The sequence below is a fragment of the Phocoena sinus genome, chromosome 11 (assembly GCF_008692025.1).
Source record: "Phocoena sinus isolate mPhoSin1 chromosome 11, mPhoSin1.pri, whole genome shotgun sequence".
Taxonomy (NCBI): domain Eukaryota; kingdom Metazoa; phylum Chordata; class Mammalia; order Artiodactyla; family Phocoenidae; genus Phocoena; species Phocoena sinus.
Window position 1 is genome coordinate 78,182,912 of NC_045773.1, and position 15,735 is coordinate 78,198,646.

Sequence of the window (15,735 nt, forward strand, 5' to 3'; positions counted from 1 at the left end):
TACCAAAACCAGACAAAGATGTCACACAAATAAAATACTAGAGGCCAATATCACTGATGAACCTAGATGCAAAAATCCTCAGTAAAGTACTAGCAAACAGAATCCAACAGCACATTAAACGGATCATACACCATGATCAAGTGGGGTTTATTCCAGGAATGCAAGGATTCTTCAATATATGCAAATCAATCAATGTGATACACCATATTAACAAATTGAAGGAGAAAAACCATATGATCATCTCAATAGATGCAGAGATACCTTTCGATAAAATGCAACACCGATTTATGATAAAAACCCTGCAGAAAGTAGGCATAGAGGGAACTTTCCTCAACATAATAAAGGCCATATATGACAAACCCACAGCCAACATCATCCTCAATGGTGAAAAACTGAAAGCATTTCCACTAAGATCAGGAACAAGACAAGGTTGCCCACTCTCACCACTCTTATTCAACATAGTTTTGGAAGTTTTATCCACAGCAATCAGAGAAGAAAAGGAAATAAAAGGTATCCAAATCGGAAAAGAAGAAGTAAAGCTGTCACTGTTTCTGGATGACATGATACTATAAATAGAGAATCCCAAAGATGCTACCAGAAAACTACTAGAGCTAATCAATGAATTTGGCAAAGTAGCAGGATACAAAATTAATGCACAGAAATCTCTGGCATTCCTACACACTAATGACGAAAGATCTGAAAGTGAAATCAAGAAAACACTCCCATTTACCATTGCAACAAAAAGAATAAAATATCTAGGAATAAACCTACCTAAGGAGACAAAAGACCTGTATGCAGAAAATTATAAGACACTGATGAAAGAAATTAAACATGATACAAATAGATGGAGAGATATACCATGTTCTTGGATTGGAAGAATCAACATGGTGAAAATGACTCTACTACCCAAAGCAATCTACAGATTCAATGCAATCCCTATCAAACTACCACGGGCATTTTTCACAGAACTAGAACAAAAAAGTTCACAATTTGTATGGAAACACAAAAGACCCCATATAGCCAAAGCAATCTTGAGAATGAAAAACGGAGCTGGAGGAATCAGGCTCCCTGACTTCAGAGTATACTAGAAAGCCACAGTAATCAAGACAGTATGGTACTGGCACAAAAACAGAAAGATAGATCAATGGAACAGGATAGAAAGCCTGGAGATAAACCCACGCACATATGGTCACCTTATCTTTGATAAAGGAGGCAGGAATGTACAGTGGAGAAAGGACAGCCTCTTCAATAAGTGGTGCTGGGAAAACTGGACAGCTACATGTAAAAGTATGAGATTAGATCACTCCCTAACACCATACACAAAAATAAGCTCCAAAAATGGGCTTCCCTGGTGGTGCAGTGGTTGAGAGTCCACCTGCCGATGCAGGGGACATGGGTTCGTGCCCCGGTGTGGGAATATCCCACATGCCGCGGAGCGGCTGGGCGCATGAGCCATGGCTGCTGAGCCTGCGCGTCCGGAACCTGTGCTCTGCAACGGGAGAGGCCACAACAGTGAGAGGCCCGCGTACCGCAAAAAAAAAAAAAAAAAAAAAAAAAAAAGCTCAAAATGGATTAAAGACCTAAATGTAAGGCCAGAAACTATCATACTCCTGGAGGAAAACATAGGCAGGACACTCTATGACATAAATCACAGCAAGATCCTTTTTGACCCACCTCCTAGGGAAATGGAAATAAAAACAAAAATAAACAAATGGGACCTAGTGAAACTTCAAAGCGTTTGCACAGCAAAGGAAACCATAAACAAGATGAAAAGACAACCCTCAGAATGGGAGAAAATATTGGCAAATGAAGCAACTGACAAAGGATTAATCTCCAAAATTTATAAGCAGCTCATGCAGCTTAATAACAAAAAAACAAACAACCCAATCCAAAAATGGGCAGAAGACCTAAATAGACATTTCTCCAAAGAAGATATACAGAATGCCAACAAACACATGAAAGAATGCTCAACATCACTAATCATTAGAGAAATGCAAATCAAAACTACAATGAGATATCATCTCACACCAGTCAGAATGGCCATCATCAAAAAATCTAGAAACAATAAATGCTGGAGAGGGTGTGGAGAAAAGGGAACCCTCTTGCACTGTTGGTGGGAATGTAAATTGATACAGCCACAATGGAAAACAGTATGGAAGTTCCTTTAAAAACCACAAACAGAACTACCATATGACCCAGCAATCCCACTACTGGGCATATACCCTGAGAAAACCAAAATTCAAAAATAGTCATGTACCAAAATGTTCATTGCAGCTCTATTTACAATAGCCCGGAGATGGAAACAACCTAAGTGTCCATCATCGGATGAATGGATAAAGAAGATGTGGCACATATATACAATGGAATATTACTCAGCCATAAAAAGAAATGAAATTGAGCTATTTGTAATGAGGTGGATAGACCTAGAGTCTGTCATACAGAGTGAAGTAAGTCAGAAAGAGAGAGACAAATACCATATGCTAACACATATATATGGAATTTAAGGGGAAAAAATGTCATGAAGAACCTAGGGGTAAGATAGGAATAATGACACAGACCTAATAAAGAATGGACTTGAGGATATGGCGAGGGGGGAGGGTAAGGTGTGACAAAGCGAGAGAGAGGCATGGACATATATACACTACCGAACGTAAGGTAGATAGCCAGTGGGAAGCAGCCGCATAGCATAGGGAGATCAGCTCCGTGCTTTGTGACCGCCTGGAGGGGTGGGATAGGGAGGGTGGGAGGGAGGGAGACGCAAGAGGGAAGAGATATGGGAACATATGTATATATATAACTGATTCATTTTGTTGTGAAGCTGAAACTAACACACCATTGTAAAGCAATTATACTCCAATACAGATGTTAAAAAATTTTTGTTATTTTTATTTCAATAAATATGCAGTCAAAATTTGCTTTTTTTCCACTAAGTTAATCACACTTAAGACCCCAAATCAAGATTTTTCTCTACACACAGTCAGACATCACCTGTCAAAATTCCAGACAAGCCCGTAATTGTGCACATACACCCAGAACGAAGCATCTATATTTCTAATGCAATTTCAAGCCAGTGTATCGGGTTTAAGATCTTTATTATCTATGAGACAGGACAGCATGTAGATAAATGTCCAGATGGTCCAAGCTTTCAAAGAATGTCGGCATTTATTCTGTTGATATGCATCCCTGCACAGCCACCATCCAGGACTGTGCATGACACAGCTAAATACAATTCTGTTTTCCCAATCCCCTACCTCTTCCCCTTTGCCCCCGAAATCTCCCCTCGTCTCTTCTCTGCTCTCTCCTTCAACTGTTCATTTTGAAGATATACTTTTCACGAGGATTAATACAGGGTTTGCATTTACAATTTTCATTTACCAAACAGAAAAATATTTTACTAGAAGGGAATGGTACTAAGGAGAATGATTTTCCATGTGCCCCGAGGCCGGGCATAGGCAGGATTTGATTTGCTATGTTCGGCTGGAATCTGAATTGATACGCAGAGAGGAGAGGGGGTGTTTAATAAAATTTACATTTCATTTTCTCACTTGACATCAGTCTCCTGTCACACATGGAACTGATGGGGATGCTGCAAATAACTTTTTTCAGAATCTAGTTGCGGGGACAGACTGGGAGATGAGAAGACAGAAGGGAGAGAGGGAGACAAGTACAGTCTGGCTTGTTTCCATCTTGTGGTTCCAGGATGGGAACAAATCCATGGTGTCTGGAGGACCTGAGAGCCGGCATCCTCCACCCTGGAAGGAGCGAGCGCCAGTGGAATACCCAGAGAGGCACCAAGACTGACGCCATCCAGATGCCCACAGGGTAATCTACGGGTCGAGTGAGGGGTTTAAGCTTCTGGTGGACTGGAATTGATTCATGTCCACTGAAAAAGAGATCAGGAGACATCCAAGAGACTGGAGCAAGGACAAGACAGAGGACTCGGCTCCCCTTTAGTTCAGGGAAACCGTAGTGTCTCTATAGCTGCGTAACAAATTACCGCAACTGAGTGACTTAAAACAGTACCCACCATGGAGTATCACTCAGTCTTAAAGAAGAGGGAAATCCTGCTGTCTGCAACAACACCGATGGTCCTAAAGTATATTATCTAAGTGAAATAAGCCAACACAGATAGATGAATAGTATATGGTCTTGCTTATATGTGGATCTAAAATAGTCATACTCAGAAGCAGGAAGTAGAATAGTGATTGCCAGAGGCTGTGGGCAATGGGGAGGTGACGGTCAAGAGGCACAAAGTTTCAGTTATGCAAGATAAGTTCTGAAGGTCTACCATCCAGCATTGTGCCAACTGCTAACAATACCGTATTACCGTCAGTGGTCCCTCGGTATCCATAGGGGATTTGTTTCAGGAGCCCCTGCAGATACCAAAATTCGCAGATGCTCAAGTCCCTTACATAAAATGGCATAGTACAATTGCATATGTACTTATTGATACAATCTTCTGAGAGGGTCGATCCTATGTTAAGTGTTAAAAGATATAGTGATAATAATAAATGAGTCGTCATTTTGAGACTGAAATGAGGGATGATATAGAGCAATCAATTCAAATCCTAGTAAATTCTAGGAAGTCCTACAAATGTGTTAAACAGATCTTCCATCTCAAGACAGACCAGATTTATGGGCAGAATCTATTCTTTTTTTGAATTGTTCCAAGCAAAGAAATTCCCAGTCTTTTGAGGCCTAAAGATAAAAATGGCTAGAAGAATACTTGTAAACACCCAAATCTATGTATTCAACCATTTAAACCTCATTTAACTTTATAAAAAATGTTTTATCCCCTTTTTAAAATTTTAAGTTCCTGAAATGTGATTTGCCTCTCAAATATAACTGTAATTTGTCACAGTAATATAGTATACGCTGAAATCAACAGTTCTACACTCATCAGAGTAATTCCTTCTGCTTATAGCTCTTTCAAAATTGACACAATACATTGTAAGTTCTGGAAACAAAATATGGAACAAATGCATGAATTTTAAATGACAGAATTAATTAAAATCCTTTACTGTTATTGACATGTACATGACATTTTATAGAAGCTTGGTTGATTAATATTTGCATGTAATTTACATTCAATTTCCCCATGCTCATTTTTGCATATAGTTTGCATACATTTCAATGTATAGTAATTTTATACTTTTGGAGTTAGACTGTTAGATGGAAGGGAGCCATTCAACTGAATAATCCTTGAAAGGGGACATCCCTGAGGTACTCAAGCCTCTCAGTACTCAGCAGCCTCTTTGGGCAATGAGATGGGCAAGTTTGCTTCAGGACACAACCTTGGTCAGAACACACTCCCCAAAACTCAAGAGATGGTGCAAACTACCCTAGCTCCCATCATCCCTCTCAGCTTTAACATCCATAAATATTTACAAATAATTTTGAACTGTCTAGAATTTTAGTTTGTTCAGTATCTTGGAGGAAAGGAGTCCATCACACATAGAAAATCAGAAATGGGAGGCAAGAAGAGGTCCTTTGAAATTACACAGCAACAAGACATTTTAAAATTACTTATTTGAATAAAGGGTAAGGCTTGTTACTGCTGGGAAACACTTACTGGGTTCCCTATGTTAATGGTCTGAGTAAGTTTAGGGTTGACCTACAGCGGGGCTTTATTTAATCAGCTCATCTCCAGACAAAAAGGAACCAAGAACTCTTCTCTTTGCTTCCAGAATTTACCCAATTCTCCCATTTTTTGAGAATGAAAAAAAGAACTGCCTTACTATGGGCTGGGGATTCTGGCTAGACTCTGAAATCCCATGACACATGCAAGAGCCCTGCAAGTTACTCTGGGTATTTCTGGCTGCCGTTCAGGCCCAAAGAGTCCATTCTGGGCCCAGGGATCCTAGGTTTTGCTAGGGTAAAATTAATAGGTCGATTATGGTTGCTCCCAGCCAGAGGCATAGGATCAAACTTGCCTTCCAAAAAGATCAGTGTTTAGCACATGGAGGATGGATAAGAAGATAGTAGAGATTGGGAGAAGGGTAAAGAAGGTGTAGAAATAAGAGCTGGTAGCTGACTTTTGGGGAAGGGTTAGATAGAAGAAGAAGTTGTGGGTGACTTCTAGATTTCTAGTCTGAATGTGGTCATGCCATGCACTGTATGAGGGCAAGCCTGAGGACAAGCAGGTTTTAGGCCCTGTTAACATTGTAGCAGCTGTGGGATAACCTAGTGGAAGTTCTCAGTAGGCAGCTCGATAAACAATATAGAGCTCAGGAAAGACACCTGGGCTGGAATTGGAGATGGTGAAAGGGAGAATGTACAGACAAACCCTTAGTGGGCAGTTTTCTACTCGTCAAAAGCCTGAACTTCTGAAATGTTTTTGTAGTGAAAGATCACAGCTCTCTGAGGACCCAGAGAATCCAACACAGTGTCACAGAGAAGACTGCCTACCTCCTTTCAGGGGCAGCTTTAAGATCTGAGATGTCTGTGAGACACCTAAAGAATGGACACAGGGGCTGAGAACTTCCCTGCCAGCTCATGGTAGAGTGAGACATACCTTCCCGCTGATGCCCTCAGATGACCTTCTGCCATTAATACCTCCTCCGGGGCTAATTCCAGGACATCATTGTTTAAATTCTGCCATGGAAGAGTGTGTTTCCTTCCTCTGCTCCAATTCAAACAGAGGACAGCCCCTTCATCTTTCAGAGATTGGAAAATCCTGGTTTCGATTTAGGGAAAAGCTCAGAGCAAGTTCTTTCTAGATATTTTCTTCACCTTTGCGGTCTTGGCTTTACTCCCTTGGTGCATAAGACCTTCTGGATCCACAGCCAAGGACACAGGCTGCTTAAAGTATGTTAGTTTGGACACAGATGGGCCCTCCGCAAATGTGTGAATTGGGTGGAACTGCCTTTCATATCCTTACTCAACTTATCAGCATAGCTAACCCTCTGCTCTGGTCTCCACCTGAAGCCCTAGCACACAGCCTAGAGAGGCTGCATATGATGTAATCTCTCCCATGCACTGTCTTCTCCAAAAAGCAGTTAGTTCTCTAATAATTAAGTTAGCTGATAATCCACTTGGCCACTTGGTCACCTCTAGTCTCCCAATACAGTTTTTTTCCACTTGTAAATTTGACTCAGTTATTAACAGAAAGAACTATTGAAAAATATAACTGTGGTCCATGGACAATTTCCTTACCCAAACTTGCTATTTTTATATTTTGTCCTTAACTAAAATCTCAGCAAAGCCCCAAAAAATCTCAATTTCCATGTATCAGTACTCATGAGGTGCAAGCTTGGTATGGGCTCCTAATAATGACTGAATTCAAGCCATGAAATAAAATCATCTTGTGAAAAACCAGGTGGTTGCCTGGTGGTTGGAAGGTAAGGCTGACAGACCAGGGAGCGGGGTCTTCTCCTGTCCTTCAAATATTCCCATAGGAAAAAGAAATGTTTTGCTTGAACACTGCAGAAATAGCTGTAGCAGACCAGACTTTTTCATGATCCCTTCAATAAGAGAAGCCCAAAGCTTTGTGGGTGATCATCCTAGAGGAAGCTTAATACCACCCCCTACTGGTATAAATCAGCATTACACCGTTATTAAAATTGGGAAATCAGAAAGATAACCAGCTTAAGCTAAAAACAAGTAAAAAATTATCTAGTATTTGGGAACCTATTATTTGCCTGACATTGGACTAGGATTCGTGATAAATACAAAAGATGTATCAGATACCATTTCAATGTACATTCATTTATATGACTGTCTTCCGTTTTAAAGTTGAAGACAGAGAATTCAGAGTCCATATTCTCCCTTCTTAGTGTCCAGACTGCTCAGGCCTCATCTCCCCTACTCACCATGATCCAGATATATTCTGAACATCATGACTTTCAAATGCCCTCACTACTGCTTGATCACAGCTGCCCCTGAACGGCCTCCGGGCACACTGAATGGAGGCAGAATGCCTCGGCGGCACTGCAGGAGGCTGGCTTCTCCTGGGGCAGCCCCAGGCTGACATGCTCCTTGCCCAGGCGACTCCGGCCCTGCAATCGCTGCGTCTCTCGTCTGAGGTCTGGGCAGGGCAGCAGCAGCTGATCTTGGCCCGACAGCTGGTATCGGAGCACCTGCTCCTGGGACTCCTTCCAGCTCCCAGTCTCCTGCAGGTAGAGCTGCTGAGCAGGAGAACCCAAAGCACACGTGTTCCCATGTGATGTGACACTGGTAGTACCGGGAGCAGGCACAGCGGCCTCAGCCTCTTCTCGGCTGCCACCTTCCTCTTGGACTGCACGGCGGCTCACCTTCCTTCTGGACACACCATTCCGTGACTGATGGGGGAGCTGGTTCAGCTTGCCCAGCATGACCTTCATCCTCAAATCTGTGAGAGAAAAGAAGGAGGAGAAATAGACTTGGTCCTCAATCAGCTGATTGCACATTTGGCACATTTAGCATTCCTGAAAAGATATCTCCAGCTAATTAAAGATTGAGTTATATCACCTTATCGATTTCCAAATATCTTTGGGAATACATACTTTTTCAGAAAAAAAAAAAGAAAAACACGATATCCTAAGCCCAACTGATAATTAATATTAACTAACACAAAGTTGATAATATAGCTTCCCAGAAAAAAACTTTTATGATGTTAATAAGTCAATCAGGATTTTTCATTGTAAGCATGGCAGCTTAAATATGAAAATTAGGCCAGAGTCAGACCTTACCAAGTGGGTTAACTCACACCTGTATTTAGAAATGTGAGCTCTAAAAACAAGTCTTATTAATACTTTTGGCTTTTAAGCCAAATTCATCATTTAAATATTTTTGATTTTACAAAAATATAAACATATGCAGAAATAAATATATAAAAAACACATATCCATATGAGCGTGTATATATAATTTTTTTAATAGTGATCTTGGGGTCTTATTTATTTATTTTTATTTTATTTATTTTTGGCTGTGTTGGGTCTTCGTTTCTGTGCGAGGGCTTTCTCTAGTTGTGGCAAGTGGGGGCCACTCTTCATCGCAGCGCGCGGGCCTCTCACTATCGCGGCCTCTCTTGTTGCGGAGCACAGGCTCCAGACGCGCAGGCTCAGTAGTTGTGGCTCACGGGCCTAATTGCTCCACGGCATGTGGGATCTTCCCGGACCGGGGCACGAACCCGTGTCCCCTGCATCGGCAGGCGGACTCTCAACCACTGCGCCACCAGGGAAGCCCAAATTATTGTTTTTAAACAAATTAAAGGAAATTCAAAATTATTCTATGTTAATGATACTCATCCTTATACATTCCAGTATGTGTTCTTTGAAGAGAGAGAGGATAATAATCATTTAAAGTAACACTTATATAGCAATTATAGCAATTATTACATGCTGGCCACCAATTTATATATATATATATATATATATACATACACATATATATATATATATACATATATATAATTTAATCCTTACCAGCACTCTGTGAAGTAAGTGCTATCATTATCTCCCTCTTAGAAGGGAAGCCATTGAGATACAGAGAGATTAAGTAACTTCTTAAGACAACATATAAAGGAATGGCAGATCTTACTTACATTACAGAGGTCAAGATTTGTGGCTCCAGAGTCTGTACTGTGAGAACCACACAATATACTGTGTAAAGTTAAGATGGCAGTGGGGAGTTAAGAAGAAAGTCTGGCTGGATACATGCATGAGAGTGGGGCATGACATTTCCCATCCCTGCTTATCTCATATCTCACCACCAAATGCATAATGTGAACTGTTGGGAACCAGCTGCAAGTTGACACGGTCCTTGCAGCTTAAAGCATGGCAAAGTCCTGTTTAATTCTTGACAGGACCCGAAAGAGTTATTAGAGAAGATGTGAGTCTTAGCCCGTGAGGTTGCTTGTGATTTCTCTAACAATATTTTGCACTCGGAATGCTTCAGTAGTCACAGTCTGCTCTCACGCATGTTTATATCCTGGTTCACAGAATGTTTTGTACTATAAATTCAACATTAAGGAAATACTATCTGATGATTCGGTTTGGTCATTTTAACAAAAACATGTACTGTCTACTGCAATATATAAAAACAAGTTTGACGAGAAATAAAGTGTGTGTGTGCTTGTACACCACCCTCCTGACCCCGTCTCTCCTTAATCCCCTCCCCTGCTCTCAGGACCTGTTCCTCAATCTAACAGCGACTGACAGTGAACTTTTTGTACATGTATAGTTTTAAATACAAAGTAGATGTTAATTTATGAACCTGTGTATTATTATCCTCTCTTAGTTTACTGAGACCCATCTTGGCTTGTGTTCAGAGACAGTCATCATGTCTATATCATGGTGTAAGAGACAGTATTGAGGCAAAGGGTAACAATTTCCCACCTCAATTTAATCCAAAAATGAATGGGAGGTGAGGTGAGGAAGAAAGAAGGTAATAGCAACATAATATAAATCTGAGTACTCTCTCTATATATAAAGTATATATAACACACTGTTAATTTGGAGCAGTACCAGTAAAACAAGATAAGTAATCATGTTGTTTATATAGTTTTGATGATGTGTCAGTTAATATTCTACGAAGCCCACATTATCCACATCTTCTCTCTCTTCTTCCACAGTCCTTTTGCCTAGCATGTATCTGCCATGGTCCTCTAACTATGGGATAATTCTCTTGCTTAGAGCTTTCAGGTTATCCTAGTCTCACTTATGGGATCTTCAAATCCTTCCAGAACTGTTCCTTGACAGCTTAAACTACATTGGTTTGTGCCTCAATACTTGTTGGCTGGAGTTTCTCATTTGACTTGGGCAACTCTTTCTGTTACTGGACACCTTTCCTTGTATGATAGTCTCACCTTCCTCTTAGGACTTTGAGTTCCTTCCGGGAAGGAACTTTTTTTGCCGTTAACCTTGTCCCTCTGTTAAGCCCAATCCTACGCCAAGTATTGAGCTTGGTGTCATCTCTATAATTACCGCTCCCACCAGGAGAAAAAGATATAGTTTATCAAGATCAGCAAATAACCAAACAACAAGAATAATCAATTGTCAGATAGAAGCAAAGTTTAAGAAGGAAAAAGGGCTTTGCATTTTTATCCCTTGGTACAACCAATACCATCTTATGTAAGGGGAATCAAACACTGCAAGTCACCTATTTTCAATCCATTGAAGGTATTGTTATCCTGTTTTTGAGAGACCGTCTTTGGAAATCTATTCTCCCTTGTTCTTCAGGTCTGCGTCTATTCATAAAAGACTAACACGAGTGTAGCTTTCCTCTGCATGCCCAAAACCATTTAAAAATCTCCCATGAATTATTTACATGGCAGCTCCAATCAGCAACATAGCTGACAGACTCCCCAGCTGAAATAAGAGTGCACTGAGTAAAGGTGCAGAGGGGGGCTGGCCACTTCCCACTGTGAGGTTATAGACAGAACTAAGTCAGCACACATTATATGTCAGCACCGACATCAGAAGGAATCCGATCCTTTGATCTTGGACCTCCACAGGAAGCTTAGATCTCAGACAAATGAGATTAAAAAAAATGAATTTATAGCAGATATGTGTCCTAAAGCATTCAGCTGAATATTTGGGTTTTAGGGAAGGAAGAATAGTGAGTATCAAATCATATGAAACGGCATGCCTCCTTTCCACCTCCACCTCATTGGTGAGTCCCCATTAAAATGGAAAGATAGCATTTCACATTGCTCCTCCACGTTATCTCAGAGTCCCGTTTGTGGGTTTGATCAAGTTTCAGGAAGAATGGGGTAAAATATGGGAACACAGATCCTTTCTCTATGAAAAGGAAGACTCCATGGTTTTGGGTCCATCCAGGTTCATCCACAGTCAGTGAAACTTTTCCAGGTAACCTTGATCTCTTCTGGCTTCCAGAACTTTCTTGGGCAAGAGATATGCTGAGCTACGATTGTAAAAGTTTGTGTGGGTAGTAGTCATTGGCTTCTTTTTATTTTTTTTTCCTGCTTCTTTTTTGTTTCATTCACTAGTTTGTTGTATTTTTTAGATTCCACATATAAGTGATATCGCAGTATTGGTGATATCAAAGACAGTATTTGCCTTTCTCTGACTTATTTCACTTATTGGTTTCTTTTGCAATGGGATAATTAACAATGAATCTCCCCTCTCCCCACCCCACTCCCACCCTTTATATTTTCATAGCATAGTCTCCATGTGCTGCATTTAGTGTTGGATGACCTGGATTCAGTACAAAAGACCCAGTATAATGACCTCTGTTTTGAAGCCTAAATAGGATCTAAAGCAGCAAGATGGATGGCTGATCAGCCAGCATAAAGAATGGGCTCCACTTTGGTTTCTCATTTGTCAATAAGGGCACAGTCCTGCCCACATATTGAAGAAGACATATACATAATTAATAAATAACATTAAATTATTCATTATTAATTGGTAAGTATTAATTAATATTAATGGATAAATATTATAAATACTATCACCAATGTCCTTTCTAGGTTATTTGTTCCTTTAAATGAAAAATTATTATTTATTTTTAATAAGCAATGCATGGCAAATCAGGAAGTATGAAAATTTTTAGAAGATAAAGAAAAAAATGCCTTTAATCCCACATATCATAAGTAATCTCCACTTTATTATGTTTGTAATACTCTAGCAATGGCTATGTTTTAGTAAACCTAAGTTAACTCATTAATCTATCTACAGTTTACTTTGGTGTATTTTTTGAAGTGTGAATCTAGATTAATAAATGTTCTAAATAGTCAAATTTATAGCCCCATTTATAGACTAATGCTTGTGTTTTCCTTTATTTTTATTATCTCCATCACATGTTACATTTCTATATCTAATATCTATATCTATACCTAATTGAGATTATTTCTCATAATGTGCTCATATATTCTTGTGTCAGTATCACATTGTCTGAAGAAGAGTGACATAAATATTATCTCTCTGGTTGAGCTACCTTTTCCCACTGCCAAATAAAACAATTTCCTGTAAAAAATTAGTTTTCTAGTATTGATCTATAGTTTCTGAAGAATTTTAGAATCATCTTATGCTGTTCTACTCCTGTGTAAAATAATTGGAACTGTGTTAAACCAAAGTTAATATAGAAATAACTGAGGTCTTTGCAATATTAGTCAACCTAATTAGAAACATGTTGTAATTCCCTATGTATTCAAGTCTTCTCTTTAAACTATTCAATAAAATATAGTTTATTTTTTATATAAGTCCCATATATCTCTTGTTTAGATTTTTTTCTCCAAGGCAGCATATTCTTTGTCACTAATGTGTATTTCTTTGTCTTTCCTAACTGTATACCATTGGCTTATACAATATGATTTTTGCATAGACTGACATTATATTTGAGTAAGTTACTCAAGTTATTTATAAATTATAGCAGTTAGTGGTTGACTCTTTAAGTTACCATTAAATAATCATCTGCAAATCATCATATATCTTCTCCAAAATTGTCCTCTAAATTTTGTTTTATATCTGACTTTGCTTCTTCCTATTCCAAAATATATGTTATAAAATTATGGTAAGAATGAGCTCTGTGTTTTATCCTCATTTAAGTAGGAATTCTTCTAATATTCCGTTGTTAAAGGTAATATTGGATCTCGGTTGCAAATAGCATTGGAACGCTCCATCTTATTTACCAGGCATCTTATTTATTCCTGGTTATTTTATTTTAAAGTTTCCTTAAGGAGTAAGTGATAGATTTTATTTATGTCTTTAAATTAGGAGATGTTCATATCTCTTTATTATATGGAATGGACATGCTATTTATTAATAACTTCCAAATATAGTTTTACTTCCTTGGGAACTTGGGACAATTTCTTGTTCTAAACTGTTTTGCTCTTCACTGTTTCCAGACATCTTGAGGCCAGCCCTCTCCTCTCCTCTCCCTGTCATTCCTATAGATTTGTACTTACAAAAAGGTAAATTGACAGTCTTTTTTATTTTACATTCACAACACATAGCATCTACAGTCAGTAGAATTCAAACGTGGTAGAGATAAGAAATCCACAAAGTTAATGTTTATGGTCACACTTGCATGGTATGGAGCCCCTTTTCACACGTCAGTCTTTCATTCCCAATATTCGGGGCATGTATTTCACATACACACACACAATAGTGACCAGTAGCCAGACACAGATCAGGGTGCGATTTGGAGAAGGTGGCACTGAGATCTCCAGCAGTAGCTGTCCTGCAAAGACAAAGGCAGTCCCCAGGAAACTGGGAGAGGAAACTCAGGTGGCCAGCAGACAGCATCGCCTGGAAGGAAGTTGTCGCTTTTTGCCCACTGTTAGGACCCAAAAGATGTGTGGCCATTGTCCTGTTGTTAATCTTATGAACCAGGATAAAATTTCTCCATCTCTTTTAGATGAGATGAGTAGCCGTTCTTTTTTTGTCAGCAGTTGTAGGAACTGCTGGAATCTAGGGGTCTCTGGAAAGGGGAGAGGGAAAGGAGAAAGGCTCATTTCATCTCTACTTTCATCATTTACTCAACAATGGTGATCAATGGTCTCATGTCCTAACACCCTCTGGTAAATGTGCTGCTGGGATTAGAAGAGATACAGAACTTAAACAGAAGAATCTGGACAAGATAAAAACAAATAATTATATTACATATAAAAGGTGTTAAATGAATAAAAGGGAGGTGTCACAAAAGTGGACAGAAGGCGACTATTCCTTCTAGATAAAAGATTTTGAAAAAAAGAGAAAAAGTATTTGATCTGGGATTGGAAAGAATGGAAACTTTAGATCTGTGGGTACATTATAGAAGGGTATCTTGAAACCGAGAGTCTTATTCTCTGTGTACAGGGAATACTGTCCTGTTGGGAAAAGAGAAAGAGTGAAGGAAGAACATCTATAAGGAGTGTATTAACTGAGGCTGAACTGAAGATATATCTGGGAAATGGAGTGGGTGGGAGATGAAAACCAAGACACAACAGAGGTGGAATTGATAAAACCTAGCAAACAAGGGGGCAGGGTAGTAACGGGAGACTAGCAGTTAAAGGTAACTCTGAGGTGTCTAGCCTGGGAGATTTGGGGGATATTAACCAAATAAGGGGAATAAGGGAACAGGTGAGAAGGAATGGTACAAAACTGAGCTTCAGCAGAGCAAAGCAGGGCTGCTTCCCTGCTCTTCTGTGAACCTGAGTTTGTGCAAAGTATACAATTAAGCCCTTAGCAAATGGGATTTGAAACCGTGTGATATGATTTGGGAGCTGGAAGCACTAAACATGTAGCTTAGGATAATGGCATTCTTTCTCTCCTTTGGCATTCTCTCCCCTCTTCAAATTCTTCAAATACATATTGTTTGTTGTGATTGCTTTACACTTAACTGTTTATTGCCTGGAATTGTTCTTTCATTTTCCCCCAAATATTATCTTTGTGTCCCAATCATATTAGAAATTCATAAAGGATGGGAAGCCAAATATCATCTCTTTGTAACTATACAGAGAGGACCTTATACGGTACAAAAAACTCAGGAAATAAATAAATACTTATTTAATATGTATTGGAAGATAAAATTTAAGTTCATTCATTGTAATTCCAGCAATCTCTCACCTAAATGTTACAAAGACAAGTAATTGCTTCTGCCAGGATTTCTCAACCTTGGAATTACTGACATCTTGAGCCAGATCATCTTTGTGGTGGGGGTGATCTCTTTTCACTAGATGCTAGGAGCATCCCCCTCCCCCAAACTGTGACAACAAAAATGTCTCCAGACAATGCAAGGATCTGCTGGAGGTAGGATGACCAAATGTCCCAATTTGCCTGAGACTGAGGGAGCTACTGAGACACAAGGCTTTCAT

General features: G+C 39.5%; 1 protein-coding gene across 4 annotated transcripts in view; it reads right to left on the minus strand.

Annotated features, from left to right (window-relative positions):
• PKHD1 (PKHD1 ciliary IPT domain containing fibrocystin/polyductin) overlaps window positions 1-15,735 on the minus strand; it is a 603,444-nt gene that overhangs the window by 156,675 nt on the left and 431,034 nt on the right. For all 4 annotated transcript variants that reach the window (XM_032648750.1, XM_032648749.1, XM_032648748.1 and 1 more), the window contains one exon: window positions 7,812-8,329. In XM_032648750.1, the coding sequence (XP_032504641.1) occupies window positions 7,869-8,329 (461 nt within the window). In that variant the 3' untranslated portion in view covers window positions 7,812-7,868. The remainder of the gene's footprint in view (window positions 1-7,811; window positions 8,330-15,735) is intronic.